A 14,214-nucleotide genomic window follows, 5' to 3' on the forward strand; every position below is an offset into this window, starting at 1 on the left:
CAACTACTGATTGTTAACCTAGGCTTTCCTGTTTGATGTGGGGAGGAATCCAGGGCAAGGGAGAAAGGGGACAAAATCAACCCAAAATACCATGGTGCAGCACTGGAGCTGTGACTCTGTGGATTCCAGTGTATGTCCTTTGAGTGCTTAAGGAGTCAATGATGCCTTTATCTCCCTAAGTGGTCTAGGTCAGGACACTACAACAGAGAAAAACAGTTGCTTGAATCCCAGATTATTTAACAGTCAAAGGCTTTTTCATAAAAATAATTCCTCAGGAAAGAGAGATTTGTGTGACATCAGGCAGCCCAAGTGTCTTCCTGCCAGGCCCTTTGCTCTGGGTGAGCATGCTAGATCAGAGAGGGTCAGTGTCCCCCAGCTCCAGTGGAGGGGGCCATGCTGATATTTCTGAAAGAGCAAACCAAGCCCAGAGCTAGCCTAGGGTAGAACTACTTGTTTCCTTTTACATCAGTTGCTTCCTTCTCCTCCTGCTTTATACAGCAAGGGAATTGTTTGGTTTTGGACAGATGTGTGTAACCAGCCCAAATATTGGCATGGTAACAACTGATGGATTGTCAGTATCCAGTGCTGCTTTGTAGAGGGTATAAATGGAGCCTGGCTTTGGAACAGGGGGCTGACTCTCTCGTCTAACTCAGACTGGGGTGTAGCCAGCATCCGTGGGGGGGCGGGGGACATTATATGTGCCACAGAGGCCCTGAAGCAAATTAGGAACTGGATTCTAGGATTGCATGTAAAGCTTGGAGTCAAAACAAATCCTTTTTATGTAGGGTTCCTGTGGCTTATGATTCCTGGTTAAATGTTACTGGATTTACACTACTTTGATTTAAAGAATAATCTTTTCCTGCTTTCCTGTTCTTCCACAGGGGATGGTATGAATGCCTATGTGGCCTACAAAGTTACAACACAGGTGAGTCCCAGTGACCCCGCTTATTACCACACCACTCATACCAAGATCATCATTCACATTATTTCTGGGTATCTTTTGATTTCTTTGCCAACATTTTCCCTTCATGTTTAGAATTCCCCTTACATACTAAGGTGATCTTATCTGAGTACTCCACACTGAGCCTTTCCATTATTCTTCCAGAGTGAAACTGTAAATTTTATTAAGATGTGCTGTGTATCTATCTGATTTAGCCCCTTCCCTTTAGGAAGTGTGTGGTGTGGACTGCCCCAAACCAAGGCTAATTTACCTGTTTAGAAATTCTGAGGTCAACCAGGTATAGTGGCACTTGTCTGTAATCACAGCTTCTTGGAGGGGTGAGGTAGAAGGATCCCAAGTTGGAGGCCACTCGGGCAACTTAGTGAGACTCTGTCTCAGAATAATTTTAAAAAGGGGGGACTGGAGTATAATTCAGTGGTAGTGTTAGCTTAGTATGTGGGTTCAGTCCCTGGTACTGCAAAAAAATAAATAAATAAATAAATAAAAATAAATAAAAAACATCAGCTCAGCCCAGTGCAGTGGCATATCCCTATAATCCCAGAGACTGGGGAGAGTGAGGCAGGAGGATTGGAAGTTCAAGGTCCTCATCAACTAAGCAAGGCCCTGTGTCAAAATAAAAAATTAAAAAGGGCTGGGGATGTCACTCAGTGGTAAAGCATTCCTGGGTTCAATCCCCAGTACCAAATAAAGACCTCAGCTCTTCTCAGGTTTTATAGAGAGAGCTTCTTTTAATACCTTTACATTTTCCCCTCAAGTCTGGTCTTATTTTTTAATATACATATGTATTTTTGCAGCAGATCCTGGAATGGCAGATTTAATATAATTTTAATGCATACAAAACTTCGAACAATCTGGGCATGGTGGTGCATGTCAATAATCCACGACTGGCAAGAGGTTGAAGTAGGAGTATTACTTGATCAGGGAGTTTGAGACCACCCTGTCTCAAAAAAAAAAAAAAAACAAAAATGAGACTTATATAATGTTATATGCAAGTTATAAAGCAAAATGAGGCCCAGAACCTATAACCAGTTTTTAAGAGGAGTACCATTAACTGTATCTTCATGTTTCTCCCTGCCATGTCTCTTCTTCATACCTTAGTGGTGACACTCTCCTGAGTTCTCATTTCCTTTATAAAAAAATCTTTATAGCCAGGTACATTGATGCACAACTGTAATCGAGCAGCTTGGGAGGCTGAGGGAGGAGGATCACAAGTTTAAGCCAGCTTCAGCAACTTAGCAAGGCTCTCAGCAACTTACTGAGACCCTGTCTCAAAATAATAAAATAAAAAGGACTAGGGATGTGGTTCAGTGATAAGCACCCCTGGGTTCAATCCCTGCTACATTAAATAAATAAACAAGTAGAATCTTTATATATGTATCTCTGAATAATGTACTGTTTTGCTTTGATTTTGAGTTTCATAAAAATGCTGTCATGGGCTGGGGATATAACTCAGTTGGTAGAGTGCTTGCCTCGAAAATACAAGGCCCTGGGTTCAAATCCCCAGCACCAAAAAAAAAAAAAAATGCTATCATGCCATGTGCTGTACATGTGCCAGCTACTCAGAGGGCTAAAATAGGAAATTTCAAGGTCAAGGCCAACCTTGTCTTAAAATAAAAAATAAAAAGGGCTGGGGGTGTATCTTAGTGGTAGAATGCTCACATAGCATGCGTGAGGCTCTGGGTTCAATCCCCAGCATTGAAAATACATATATCATACTGAAAATAGTACTTTTAAACTTAGCATTGTTTCTCACACCCATTCTTATAGAGCATAGCTGTAGTTAGTTAGTCCACTGTGTGGACATACCATAGAATATCTTTTCCTGTCATGAAACATGTTTCTAGTTTTTGTTTCTATGAACTCAGCACTTTTTTGCATGTCTCTAGCATATCCATGGAGTTTCTCTAGGGTACGTAACTAGGAATAATTTCCCTTTGTCACGGGTTCTGCAAATGTTGAATTCAGGGAATACAAACTTTTTGAAGTTCAATTTAAAAAACTTTTTTTACAAAAAAAAAAAACTTTTTTTACATTTTTTAACTCCTAATTTGGAAAAAAAAAAAGAAAAAAGAAAGAAAAGAAAAAAAAAAATACCAGTTTATACTTCTTTTAGCAGTGTATAAAAGCTCCCATTGATTCGCTTCCTTGCCAGCAATTGGTAGGCCATCCTTATTAAACTTATCTCACTGGTTAGTCCTTTTTTTACTCTCAGTCTCCTTTTTATTGTCTTTTTACTGCTTTTGACCTGTCTCCTGTGAGCTCTATAGAACCCGTGACACTAGAGAGGTCAGTGGCTGCAGCTTATACATATCTTCTGATTCCTCCCTGCCCCTCTTAGAAGCACTCTTTCATTGGTCTTATATTTTAAAGTTTGTCTGCTTTAATTTAATTCCAGCAGCTAATATCTTTATAGAAGCCAATAAGGGATAAATTGATTATTGAAGACCAGTAAAGGATGAACTGGGTATTGGGGAGAGTAGAATTCTAGCTTTAAACTAGAATTCAACATTTATTTCTTTAGAGCAAGTATTCCGATTTTAGGAATGAAACTATATTTGAATTTAGTTGGTTGCCTTTATAATCCTATATATTTTATTTTTTGCATTTAAAATCATTATTCTAAGCTGGGCTCCTTATTAGGCTCCCAGACTGCCAAACAGCTCAAACAAGATTGCCTCTGCCGGGGAGAAAGGTATTTGCTAGGTGGCTAAAGGGCAAGGATCTGGGAAATGGGAGTCCTTTGATGTCAGCTGGATGGCTCTCAACATACTCATTCATCCTGTGTTTGGAATAAAATCACCTTGTGTTTTTTCTGTACCCCAGACCAGCCTACCAATGTTCAGAAGTAAACAGTTTGCAGTGAAAAGAAGATTTAGTGACTTTCTGGGTCTTTATGAGAAGCTTTCAGAGAAACACTCTCAGAATGGTTTCATTGTCCCTCCTCCACCTGAGAAGAGTCTAATAGGTAAGGCCGAGGTCTTTCTTTTGGGTTTTTCCTTTATATTTTTTCTATAATGAATTTACTATGTAGTATATGACTACTTCTGTTAATGATGTAGAACACTTGAGGCCTAGAGAAATAGCATATTTTGACTGTTCTCTTTCCTTGGGTACAGTAGGGTGCTTTGGTTTTAGCCTTTAACCTGTTCATGTCTTGTGTTGTTATTCAGGAGTCTTAAATACTGCTGTTCCCTATAGATTGAAATGTACTAAGTTGGTTTTGGGGTCAGGGAGGAACCTTTTCATTACCACCAATTGACTGTTAATTTATATTCAGTCCTATGCCCTTTTTTTTAAGAAAGCGTGCACTACAAGTTCCAGAGTTTAGAATCTTTAACACTAGAAACTAGTTTAATTTTTTTAATATCTTTTTAATTTTTTTTTTTTTTTAGTTGTAGATGGACACAATACCTTTATTTTATTTATTTATTTTTTTGTGATGTTGAGGATCAAACCCAGTGCCTCACACATATTAGGCAGGTGCTCTACCACTAAGCCACATCCATAGCCCTGGAAACTAGTTTAAAAAAAGTAACTCTGATGTAAAGAACCTTTTGTTCTTGCCTGCTCATGACACAGAAGTGGCCTTAGGTTGTTTTTTAGTGCTATCCTTGGGGCCTTTCCTCCTTGTGACTTTTTAAAATACATTTATCCAGTCAGGATCAGTGGGGCATGCCCTATGATCCCAATGACTTGAGAAGCTGAGGCAGAAGGACTGCAAGTTTGAGGCCAACGTTGGCAACTTAGGCCCTGTTTCAGAATAAAAATGAAAAGAGTTGGGGTGTAGCTCACTGACAGAGGTCTCCCTGGGTTCATTCCCCAGTACTTATAAAATAAAATAGATTTATTCTTTTCATGATTTCTGGTTATTTTGCTTCTTAAATTCCATTCTAGGAATGACAAAAGTGAAAGTTGGGAAGGAAGATTCTTCCTCAGCAGAATTTCTTGAAAAACGGAGGGCTGCTCTAGAAAGGTAGGTGCCATACAACCACATTTCTGAATAACTTGAGAACAATTAAGATGTTGAAATTGAGAATTATGAGTTAGTAGCCATGAAAACAGATTGAATTAAAGAGTCACACCTCCATATTATTCCTTTTTCTAAATCCCTTATCTTCCCATCTTAGGCGTAAACCATCTTCCTTTCTGTCTCCATCCTGATGCACAATCATATTCACCTTCTTCAACAATCAAATATGAATGGTTCTTAGATCTCTTTCTTTTACTATCCCTTTTTGTAAATGGGAAGAACATGAAATTGAATACTTAGAGTCCTGTTTGAGTACCTTCTCTGAGGACAGATATTTTAAGTAGTGAAAGATACAGTGCCTCTGCCAGCAGTGCATTACCCAAAACTTTCTGAGGTCAGATCATCTAACCAGATGATAACTCTTTACCCTTTAGGTACCTTCAGAGGGTTGTGAATCATCCTACCATGTTACAGGACCCTGATGTCAGGGAGTTTTTGGAAAAAGAAGAGGTCAGTATTGTCTGAAACTGAATTTCATAATTTATATCTACCTCTTGTGAAGTGAAACTAATCATTCACCAAATATTTGAGCACTTAACATAACTATTATGAGACTACATCCTAGTTTTATGTGAGCCCCCAAGAGTTACAAGTATCTTTTAGCTTTTGAAATAAAAGCAATTTGGTTATAGAGGTCAATTGGCAGCCTAATTTTATCCACTGAATTAACACAGAGATCTATTTGGCAGGTCCTTGGCATGTCTTTCATAGATTACTTGTTGGCTCAATTGAATGTGTATTTGTTCCAGGAGCTGAGGAACATTGGTTAAAAACCATTTAACAAAAACCATAGAATTGACATGTAGCAAAAGTGTGGACTCAAGTGGACAGTCTTTTTTTTACAGGCTATGCCTAGGCTATTCATGATTGTAAAAAACTAGAGACAACACAATTTGCAATAGCTGAAGAATCAAATATATCAATATAACCAATACTTTATTCTTTTCATAAACAGAGTATACAGAAATACTAGTATATGGAAGCATATTTTAAAAGAGTTACAAAAAGTGAAACATGAAACAGCATATAAATATAGCTGTAGAAACTCAAGTCATTAAGGATCAGAAGAAGCTCTAGAATAAAAGTATTTTTGGGGCTGGGGATGTAGCTCACTTGGTAAAGTGCTTGCCTCACATACACAAGGCCCTGGGTTTAATCCCCAGCACCACAAAAAACAAACAAACAAAAAAAGGTGTTTTATCTGAGAAAACTAGAAGTGACAGGATAAGACTATATTTTGTTTTTAACTTTTACATTTTTCTTTAATTTGCATATAGAATATGTTACTCTAGTGAAGAAAATGGTACCAAATGTATTGAATTTTTTTTCCTCCAAAATGAATTTCTTAATGAAAAATTCTCAGTCAGATGCTATAAATCTTTTTAGTCTGCCCCTGGGTATTCTTAAATCCATATTTCCTTTTCACTGCCTCATCCTTACCTCATACCCCTAGAACAGGGTTTGTCTATGGCAGCATTGTGGACACTTTGGGCTGGATAATTCTTGTTGGGACTGTCCTATATTTTTCAGGATGTTTTAGCACTATCTCTGACCACTACCCACTAGATACCAGTAGCCTCCCAAGCTGTAACAACCAGACATTGCCACATGTCCCCTTGGTGGGCAAAATGATCCCAAATTGAGACCTACTGCCATAAAATACTAAGCATTAAAATCTAACTTTTTTAGCATAATCTACTATGTAAAAGTAGCCTCAATATGAATAAGTAATGTTCCTATTATTGGACATTTGTTTAATGAAGAAAACTTAAATCACAATATAATTTCAAATTCTGGTTTGTGTGCAGCATATGCTAATCCAAAGGAACTTTTTTTTATAACTTTATTTTTTTATGTGGTTCAAACCCAGTGCCTCACAAGTGCTAGGCAAGTGCTCTACCACTGAGCCACAACCCCAGCCCCCAAAGGAACTTTTGACTAAACAAATGTATACTTGGCATTTAAGCAATTCATACCTGAGTAGGCACAGAAGTATCATATATGGGGTCACCTGGTCACATTACCCCCAGTCTACTTTCTTTCTGTGAATAATATCAAAATTTGAAAACTTTACTGATTGTTTTTAACATGGTTCTTTGATTTTCTTTTGTATATATTAGTTTTAGATTGATGTAACTGCCTTAGAATACAACAACAATTTACAGTTCAAATAATTTGTTTGGCAAGTTTTGGGCATGCCATCTGATGGATACTAATTCTTCTGAACCTAAAATAGGGGCAGCAGATAACTTGCCATCCCCGCCTTCTTGGTCTTGTAGCTGCCACGGGCTGTTGGTACTCAGACATTGAGCGGTGCTGGTCTCCTCAAGATGTTCAACAAAGCCACAGATGCAGTCAGCAAAATGACCATCAAGATGAATGAATCAGACATTGTGAGTAGCCTTGTACCTCTCAGCTCCCTCTACCCCTCAGATTTATTGGTCAGAAGCCCTGAGGATTGCTGAAATTTCTGAGATTAGAAACTTTTTCTCAATTAAAAAACAACTTTAAAAGGATTTAGTTCCTTAAAAAAAAAAAATTGCTAAGGAAAGACTGCTCTGCACCTATACAAGTAACCTCTGTTGACTCTCTGGCCTTGTGTTTCAGTGGTTTGAAGAGAAGCTCCAGGAGGTAGAGTGTGAGGAACAGCGCCTAAGGAAACTACATGCTGTGGTAGAAACTCTAGTCAACCACAGAAAAGGTAACCACCTCTGAAATGCACTTGGACCTGGGGGAAATTGTCTCCAGTGAGCTAGAGATTGGGAGGGCATATGCTGTTCCCAAGCCTGTCAGGCATCTAAATTGAAATTCTCAGCCCACCTGGTCCTTGATGTTCTGATCAAAAAGATAAGCCCTACATCTCCTGGCAGGAAACATGACTCAGCCACTGTGGACATTGCACTTTCTATCTGGTTGAGATGTAAAGAAGCTGTCCCAGATACATATTGACCTGGGATGAGGGCTTTTGTTAAAATGATTTGAGTTTACATCCAAGAAAAAATCATACATGCTTTAGCTACATCATTGTACCAGCAATGTGTAAATGCAGGGAAACCATATATGTCTCCTAACCCTTTTCATCTTTCTTTCTTTGGAGTTGCTTAAGAGCTAGTAAAATTTCCCAAATTTGGAAAGCTTTCCCTCTCTGCCTTAAACATATTGATAATTAGAAATCTAAAAGACAGACCACTAATGTGAGGCTAGTGTAAGAATTGGTAAATGATGACCTAGCCCTGGGGCCTATTGCCATGAGCAGGAATATTTAAAGGGAGGTTGGAGGAGAGAAAAGAACATGTAGCAATACCATGTGTGGCCTGCAAAGCTTAAAATATTTGCTGTATGATCCTTTACAGAGAAAATTTGCCCTGCCGTAGAGCATGTAAAACTACATAGTGTATGTCTCTTTCATGTAGACAGGTTATAGTGCATGAGCTCTAACATAAAAATAAGTATAATTCACTGGGCACAGTGGCACACACCTGTAATCCCAGAAGCTCGGGAGGCTGAGGCAGGAGGATCGCAAGTCCAAGGCCAGCCTCAGGAACTTAACAAGACCCCATCTCAAAATAAAAAAAATAAAAAGGGCTGGTGATGTGACTGAGTGGTTAAATGACCCTGGGTTCAATCTCTAGTATCAAAATCAAAATATAAACCAAAAGCATTATTCCTTTGGCCCATTTTTATTATCTGCCCCTTGGTGTTCTCCAGGAATATTGAAGCTGCTTCCTTCAGATAGGCCCATCTGGTAAAATATATGTTAGCAGATGCCTCTCCTTCCTCCTCCTGTGACCATTCCACTTTACCTTCACTTTTTGAATATGGTTGAGTGTATTACAGATAACTGCATTATAGAGCCCTCTATATCCCTGCTGGATATACAAGGACAATAATTGCTAAGACATGTCATGCAAGGTCAGCTGACTTCTCCCTTTTTCTTGTGAGATCAGAGGGGCCTTTGCTGTCTTTTCCTCCTTTCAGAGCTAGCACTGCACACAGCCCAGTTTGCAAAGAGTCTAGCCATGCTTGGGAGCTCTGAGGACAACACAGCATTGTCACGGGCACTGTCCCAGCTGGCTGAGGTGGAAGAAAAAATTGAGCAGCTTCATCAGGAACAGGCCAACAATGACTTCTTCCTCCTTGCTGAGCTCCTGAGTGACTACATTCGCCTCCTGGCCATAGTCCGGGTAAGCTTCTGTTTCTTTTTCTCTTTCTCCTCCCCTTTATTGAATTTGTCTTTTCTTGCTCTTTCTTATTCCAAGAAAGTTTGATCTCATTATAGCTTATAAATAGGTGTAACTTTTTCTACTCTTAAAAGAGAAGGTATCCACCCAACTAAGCAATCTGTTTAATTGTTGGTCAAATATGATTGAGTTATTATGAGACCCATAGTCAATTTCCTAGATGCATTTGGAGAAAAGACAACTCCTGAATTTCCAAATAGCCCCCCACCCCATTGTTGAAGGACAGTGTCCTCTGTGCTCTTTCTTTCAAGCCAGGCTTATTATAGACCTATGATCTTGGCTCCCTAGAGCACTGACTTCTTCAGTCCTTTGGTCTTTGCCTCCTTAACAGCAAGCGGTGGCTTTGCCCTGATAAGAGCTCTTGCTGGCTTCCACTTGTCCCTCCAATGTGGGCAGTCAGGTAACTACACAGAACTGGCTTGGCGTTGCATGGAGGAGTATGGCCAGGGGTCTGAGAGCGTGTCACCAGAGCCTCCCCTGTGCTGTGCTGACCACCCTGGTAACAACACTGTAGCCTGCCCCTCAGGTCAAACACCTCTCTTTTTCTCCTGGTGACCAGGGAAGTCTGGTTTCCTATGACATCTCAGAGCAGTTAAGGAAGCTTGACTGGGCAGTAGTATTAGCTCTTATAAGGCCTCTGAAACAGAAGAGGCCTATCCAATAAATTTGATTCAGCTTGGGATCAGGATGTGTGAGCCTCTGAGTTGGAATGGTGCCACCCCCAACTCCCTGTCCCTAACATTTCTCCCACTAGGGAGCTTCTGTGTTCTGTCAAGAACTGAGATGCTCCCAAAGCTCTCACTTCCTCCGCAGTAGGTTGCTTAATATAGGCTGTGAGACTGCTCATTGTCCTTTCCCTTTGCTCTTTGGTTTGCTGCTAACTCCAGAGTGATTAGAGGCTTGAAAAATAACCTGCTATGGAATTCTTAGAACTCTTCAGACTACTTAGACTGGGAGTCATCTTAAGGAAGACTTCTGTCTAGGGGAAGCTTTCTGAGAGGAGCATTGTTTGGGGGTCTCTGGAGAATATTTGGATATAACCCTTGGGCAAGGTGAGCTTGTATGTACAGGAGAGAGAGAAAGCTAGCCTGGAGCTCCACAGGCCAGGGCTGGGGAAGTATGACTTAGAGTATAGAACTTGATTGGTCATTTCTCAAAGCCCTTCATGTCCCCACCTTATGTCATATGCTTCTGTGGGACTGGAGAGATAAGCAGAGGGTTTTTTTTTTTTCCTGCCCTTCCCTGAACCTAGAACTAGACCACTATTAGCCCACTGTTAGTTTGAGTCTTAGATGTGAAATCATCTGAGTAATTGCAGGCAGTCAGCAGTGACTATGCTGAGGAAGGTAAATTTGGTGGGTTTGCACTCCCTAATGTTCAAGTTTTGGCAAAGGCCCATGTTAAGGAAGCCTAGGAAATGTACAGGTAACTTTTGTAGGGAAGGGGAACTAATGGAACAGGGCCGGGAGGCTGGCCCTAGGCATGGACCTTTCTAGTTACTTTGATCTGTGCTGCCTCTTGAGGTCTTCAAAGCAAATGTGGAGTGGGGTTAGTTTAGTTAAATCAACAACTGCCTTTCTCTGGAAATGCTGATTGTGTTCAAGGGATTAGAAACAGGGAAAATCAGCAAGTAGACTTTGGGGAGCTTCTTGACAGCATTGATAGCCAGAGAAGGTGAGTGTGTGGTTGAGATATAAGCAGTGTGTCCTGTTTTAAGTGTTTATTTAAAGAATTCTTAAGCTAACCCTGTATGCCATTTGGGTGTCAGTTGAAAGGTTGCTTCCTTGGGTTATATTTCCCTGACATATCTCCAAGGCTAAGCTAGGTCCCTAGCTTTATGTTAAAATACCCTGCTTGTTTCCCTACTACTCTGCATATACTTGTATGTATTTGTGATTGATAATATAATGATGGCTTTTTCCAATAGATGATAAGTTCAATGAAAACTGGATCATGTGTTTCACTGCCACTGTATTCTTAGCTTTTGGCATCAGGGAAAACGTGTAGTCTCATGGACTGATTTTTTCTGAGGGAGGCATTTCGGAAGTCATAGTATTGGTCACTGGCATCAGGCCACCTACTGTGCTCCCAGCCATCCAATCCTGGAAGTAGCATGAAGCAGCATGGCACTGCCCCATTGAAGGCTTGGAGAGGATCTTACCCAGGCTTGTGCTTCTAGACATTAAACTGCAGCTGGGCACTAACATGGCTGCAGAACCTGCTCAGTCCTTCCCTGGCACAACTGCTAGGAGAGCCTCTCCACAAGGCAGAGCTAGCAGAGCTCCTGAAGAGCTGGTTGTGCTCCTCCCAAACCCCCACCTCCATAGGCTGCCTTCGACCAGCGCATGAAGACATGGCAGCGCTGGCAGGATGCTCAAGCCATGCTGCAGAAGAAGCGGGAAGCTGAGGCTCGGCTGTTGTGGGCCAACAAGCCTGACAAGCTACAGCAGGCCAAGGATGAAATCACAGAGGTGAGTTTCCTGAGGTATCCCAGCCAGGGTATTCTGCTGGCTTCTGAATGAGCCCTGGTCCCATCCCACCCAGATGCTTGGAACCCCACAGCAGGCAGGAAAGCTGATTGAGTTTAAAGTAAGCCTCAGAGTGATTTGCAGGCCTTCTTTGAGGCCTGGCTCTTTTCTCTTCCCGCTCCACCTAAACTTGGCAAATCAGAGTCTCAGCAAGGGATCCTGGCATGGCTGCTTAGGTGATGCAGAAATGGTGACCTGGTGAGAATTAAATGAGGTTCTTGGGGCTGCTGGCAAGAACCTAAATGAGAGGCTACTGCAGTACCAGAGCTTTCTCAAAGACCAGACTTGGCCTGGAACACATGGCATCTCTTTTTCGGCAGCCCCTGAAGTGGCCTTCTGCTGGATTGATTTATATGCTGAATCTCTTATGTATCTAATCCTACCTAGAGGGACATAAACCATAATGATCAGTTGAGGTCTCATGTGGAATTTCTGACCAAATGTAAAGGCTTAATAATGATACCGTACTATTAAATGATCTTTTCTTTCTTTTTCTTCACAGTGGGAGTCTCGGGTGACTCAGTATGAAAGGGACTTTGAAAGGATCTCAACAGTGGTCCGAAAAGAAGTGATACGGTTTGAGGTAAGATAGAAGAGCTTAACTTCTAACTTAGCATGCAGTTCGTATGAACAGACAAGGCCTTCGTGTGCTCATGTGTATGTACATGTGCATGCACATATGTGCACTTGTTCCTGAAGCATGGTAGCTCTCTTAACTGCCAAATCAGAGCAATTAGACACAAAACAGTTTGTAGCTGCTGTGCACCCTCTGGGCCCCCATTCTCACTCCTCCCCTACCCATCCTCTGTCCTCCAAGAATGCTTTGCAGAGCATTAGCAGAGGCTATTTGGCTGGAAATTATAGTTACTCCAGCTGCTGGCTCTACTTTTGGAGGTTGTGTTTGGCCTTGATCAGCAAAAACACCACCATCCCATCAAAAGGGGAAGGAGCAACTGTCTGGATGATTAGTGTAGACTCCTGTCTCCTATAGAAAGAGAAATCCAAGGACTTCAAAAACCACGTAATCAAGTACCTTGAGACACTCCTGTATTCACAGCAGCAGGTATGTAAGTTATGTATGAACTTTGTCCCCTACTACCCACTTCAAGGGTCAGTTCCCCACTTAGGCCTTGGGTGGCAAAATGGGCAGGCCCTGCTTGGAGGGAGGGGACCCTGCTATAGTTAATAATTGAAAATTACTCTAGCATGGAACATCTAACAGGATGATCCATCTCTGTCCTAAGTCTGTGGTTAGTTTTTAAGGAGAAATTATATCTTCTCTCCCAGTAAAGGCAGCCCTTATCCTTTGAGTGGCCACCCTGTGTCTCCACCTTGCCTTCTCAATCAGCATGTGGAACAATGGCCTTGCTGTGAGAAGTTAACAGCTGGGAAACTGTGGCCTCTAGGGGTACACCTTTCAGGACAAAACCAAGATTGTCTTTAGAGAGAATTCCCGTACACTTGGAACTCAGAAACTGGTACTCCTGCTAATATAGGGAGGGGAGGGCAATGTGGCTTCTGCATCTGCTCAGCAGATGCACACCTTCCTTGGGGTGGCTGAGGTACTTGCTCCCCTCCCAGGCTAGCTCGGGCCCTGCTACTACATGGGGGTACTCGCTTACTGTCCCCACTTCTTTGCAGCTGGCAAAGTATTGGGAAGCCTTCCTTCCTGAGGCAAAGGCCATCTCCTAATGGACCAAGGATACCAGAGCCTACCTGTGTGACGCTGCCTTTTTATACGTTCTCCTTCCCCTTGATGGACCCCAGTGATGCATCTTTCCTAGGCTGGACTTAGCCCCTTCCTCCCTGCCCCTATGACCAAGCTGTTCCCAGTTACTCTAACCAGTATTTCATTTAGCTTCCATATATATTTTCTTACCTAAGAGAATAGTTTCCTGCTTTAAGCAAAAGACCTACAATAGGTGGTGGATTATGGAATAGGGGTGGAGTATTGCTATAAATATATAAATACAAATGTATATTTTTCAGGATGTGGTTTAGGAACTGGGAATAACGTTTTCTGTTACTCCTGATGGTGCCATGAAAAGATTATGTAATAAAATATTTTAAAATCCGGTCACATGACTCAGAATGTGGTGCTTTTTGCTTTAGTCCGGGGAGCAGTTGGGAAGCAGGTCTGAATTACTCATAACCAAGAAGCTGCCCAGGTGTAGAAAGTTTCTCTGTATAGAAGGTCACAAGTTTTTGCTGCTCCTTCCCTGTGGAACAGGATTCTTTTTCTCTACCTACCTCAGGTACTGTTCAGAGGCTGCATTAATCTGCCTAATTCTTTTTTCTTTTTTTTTTTTTTTTTTTTTTTTTTTTTGGCAGTTGAAGATGGACAGAATGCCTTTATTTTGTTTATTTTTATGTGGTGCTATGGATCGAACCCAGTACCTCACTCATGCCAGGCAAGTGCTCTGCCACTGAGCTACAGCCCCAGTCCAAATCTGC

The 14,214-nt window shown here is 41.4% G+C and overlaps 1 protein-coding gene across 3 annotated transcripts in view; it reads left to right on the forward strand.

Annotated features, from left to right (window-relative positions):
- The window catches only part of SNX1 (sorting nexin 1), a 34,996-nt gene extending 21,158 nt beyond the window's left edge, over window positions 1-13,838 (forward strand). Inside the window, exons 5-15 of one of the 3 annotated variants that reach the window (XM_079130234.1) lie at window positions 882-925; window positions 3,785-3,926; window positions 4,856-4,934; window positions 5,366-5,441; window positions 7,271-7,384; window positions 7,599-7,692; window positions 8,970-9,175; window positions 11,560-11,703; window positions 12,263-12,343; window positions 12,735-12,823; window positions 13,402-13,838. In XM_079130234.1, coding sequence (XP_078986360.1) covers window positions 882-925; window positions 3,785-3,926; window positions 4,856-4,934; window positions 5,366-5,441; window positions 7,271-7,384; window positions 7,599-7,692; window positions 8,970-9,175; window positions 11,560-11,703; window positions 12,263-12,343; window positions 12,735-12,785 — 1,031 coding nt within the window. In that variant the 3' untranslated portion in view covers window positions 12,786-12,823; window positions 13,402-13,838. Of the gene's footprint in view, window positions 1-881; window positions 926-3,784; window positions 3,927-4,855; window positions 4,935-5,365; window positions 5,442-7,270; window positions 7,385-7,598; window positions 7,693-8,969; window positions 9,176-11,559; window positions 11,704-12,262; window positions 12,344-12,654; window positions 12,824-13,401 lie in introns of those variants that run through there. The other 2 variants (XM_079130232.1, XM_079130233.1) reach the window with 2 other exon arrangements.
- The last annotated feature ends 376 nt before the right edge of the window (window positions 13,839-14,214 follow it).

The sequence above is a fragment of the Sciurus vulgaris genome (genome assembly GCF_902686455.1).
Source record: "Sciurus vulgaris genome assembly, chromosome: 2".
Lineage (NCBI taxonomy): Eukaryota > Metazoa > Chordata > Mammalia > Rodentia > Sciuridae > Sciurus > Sciurus vulgaris.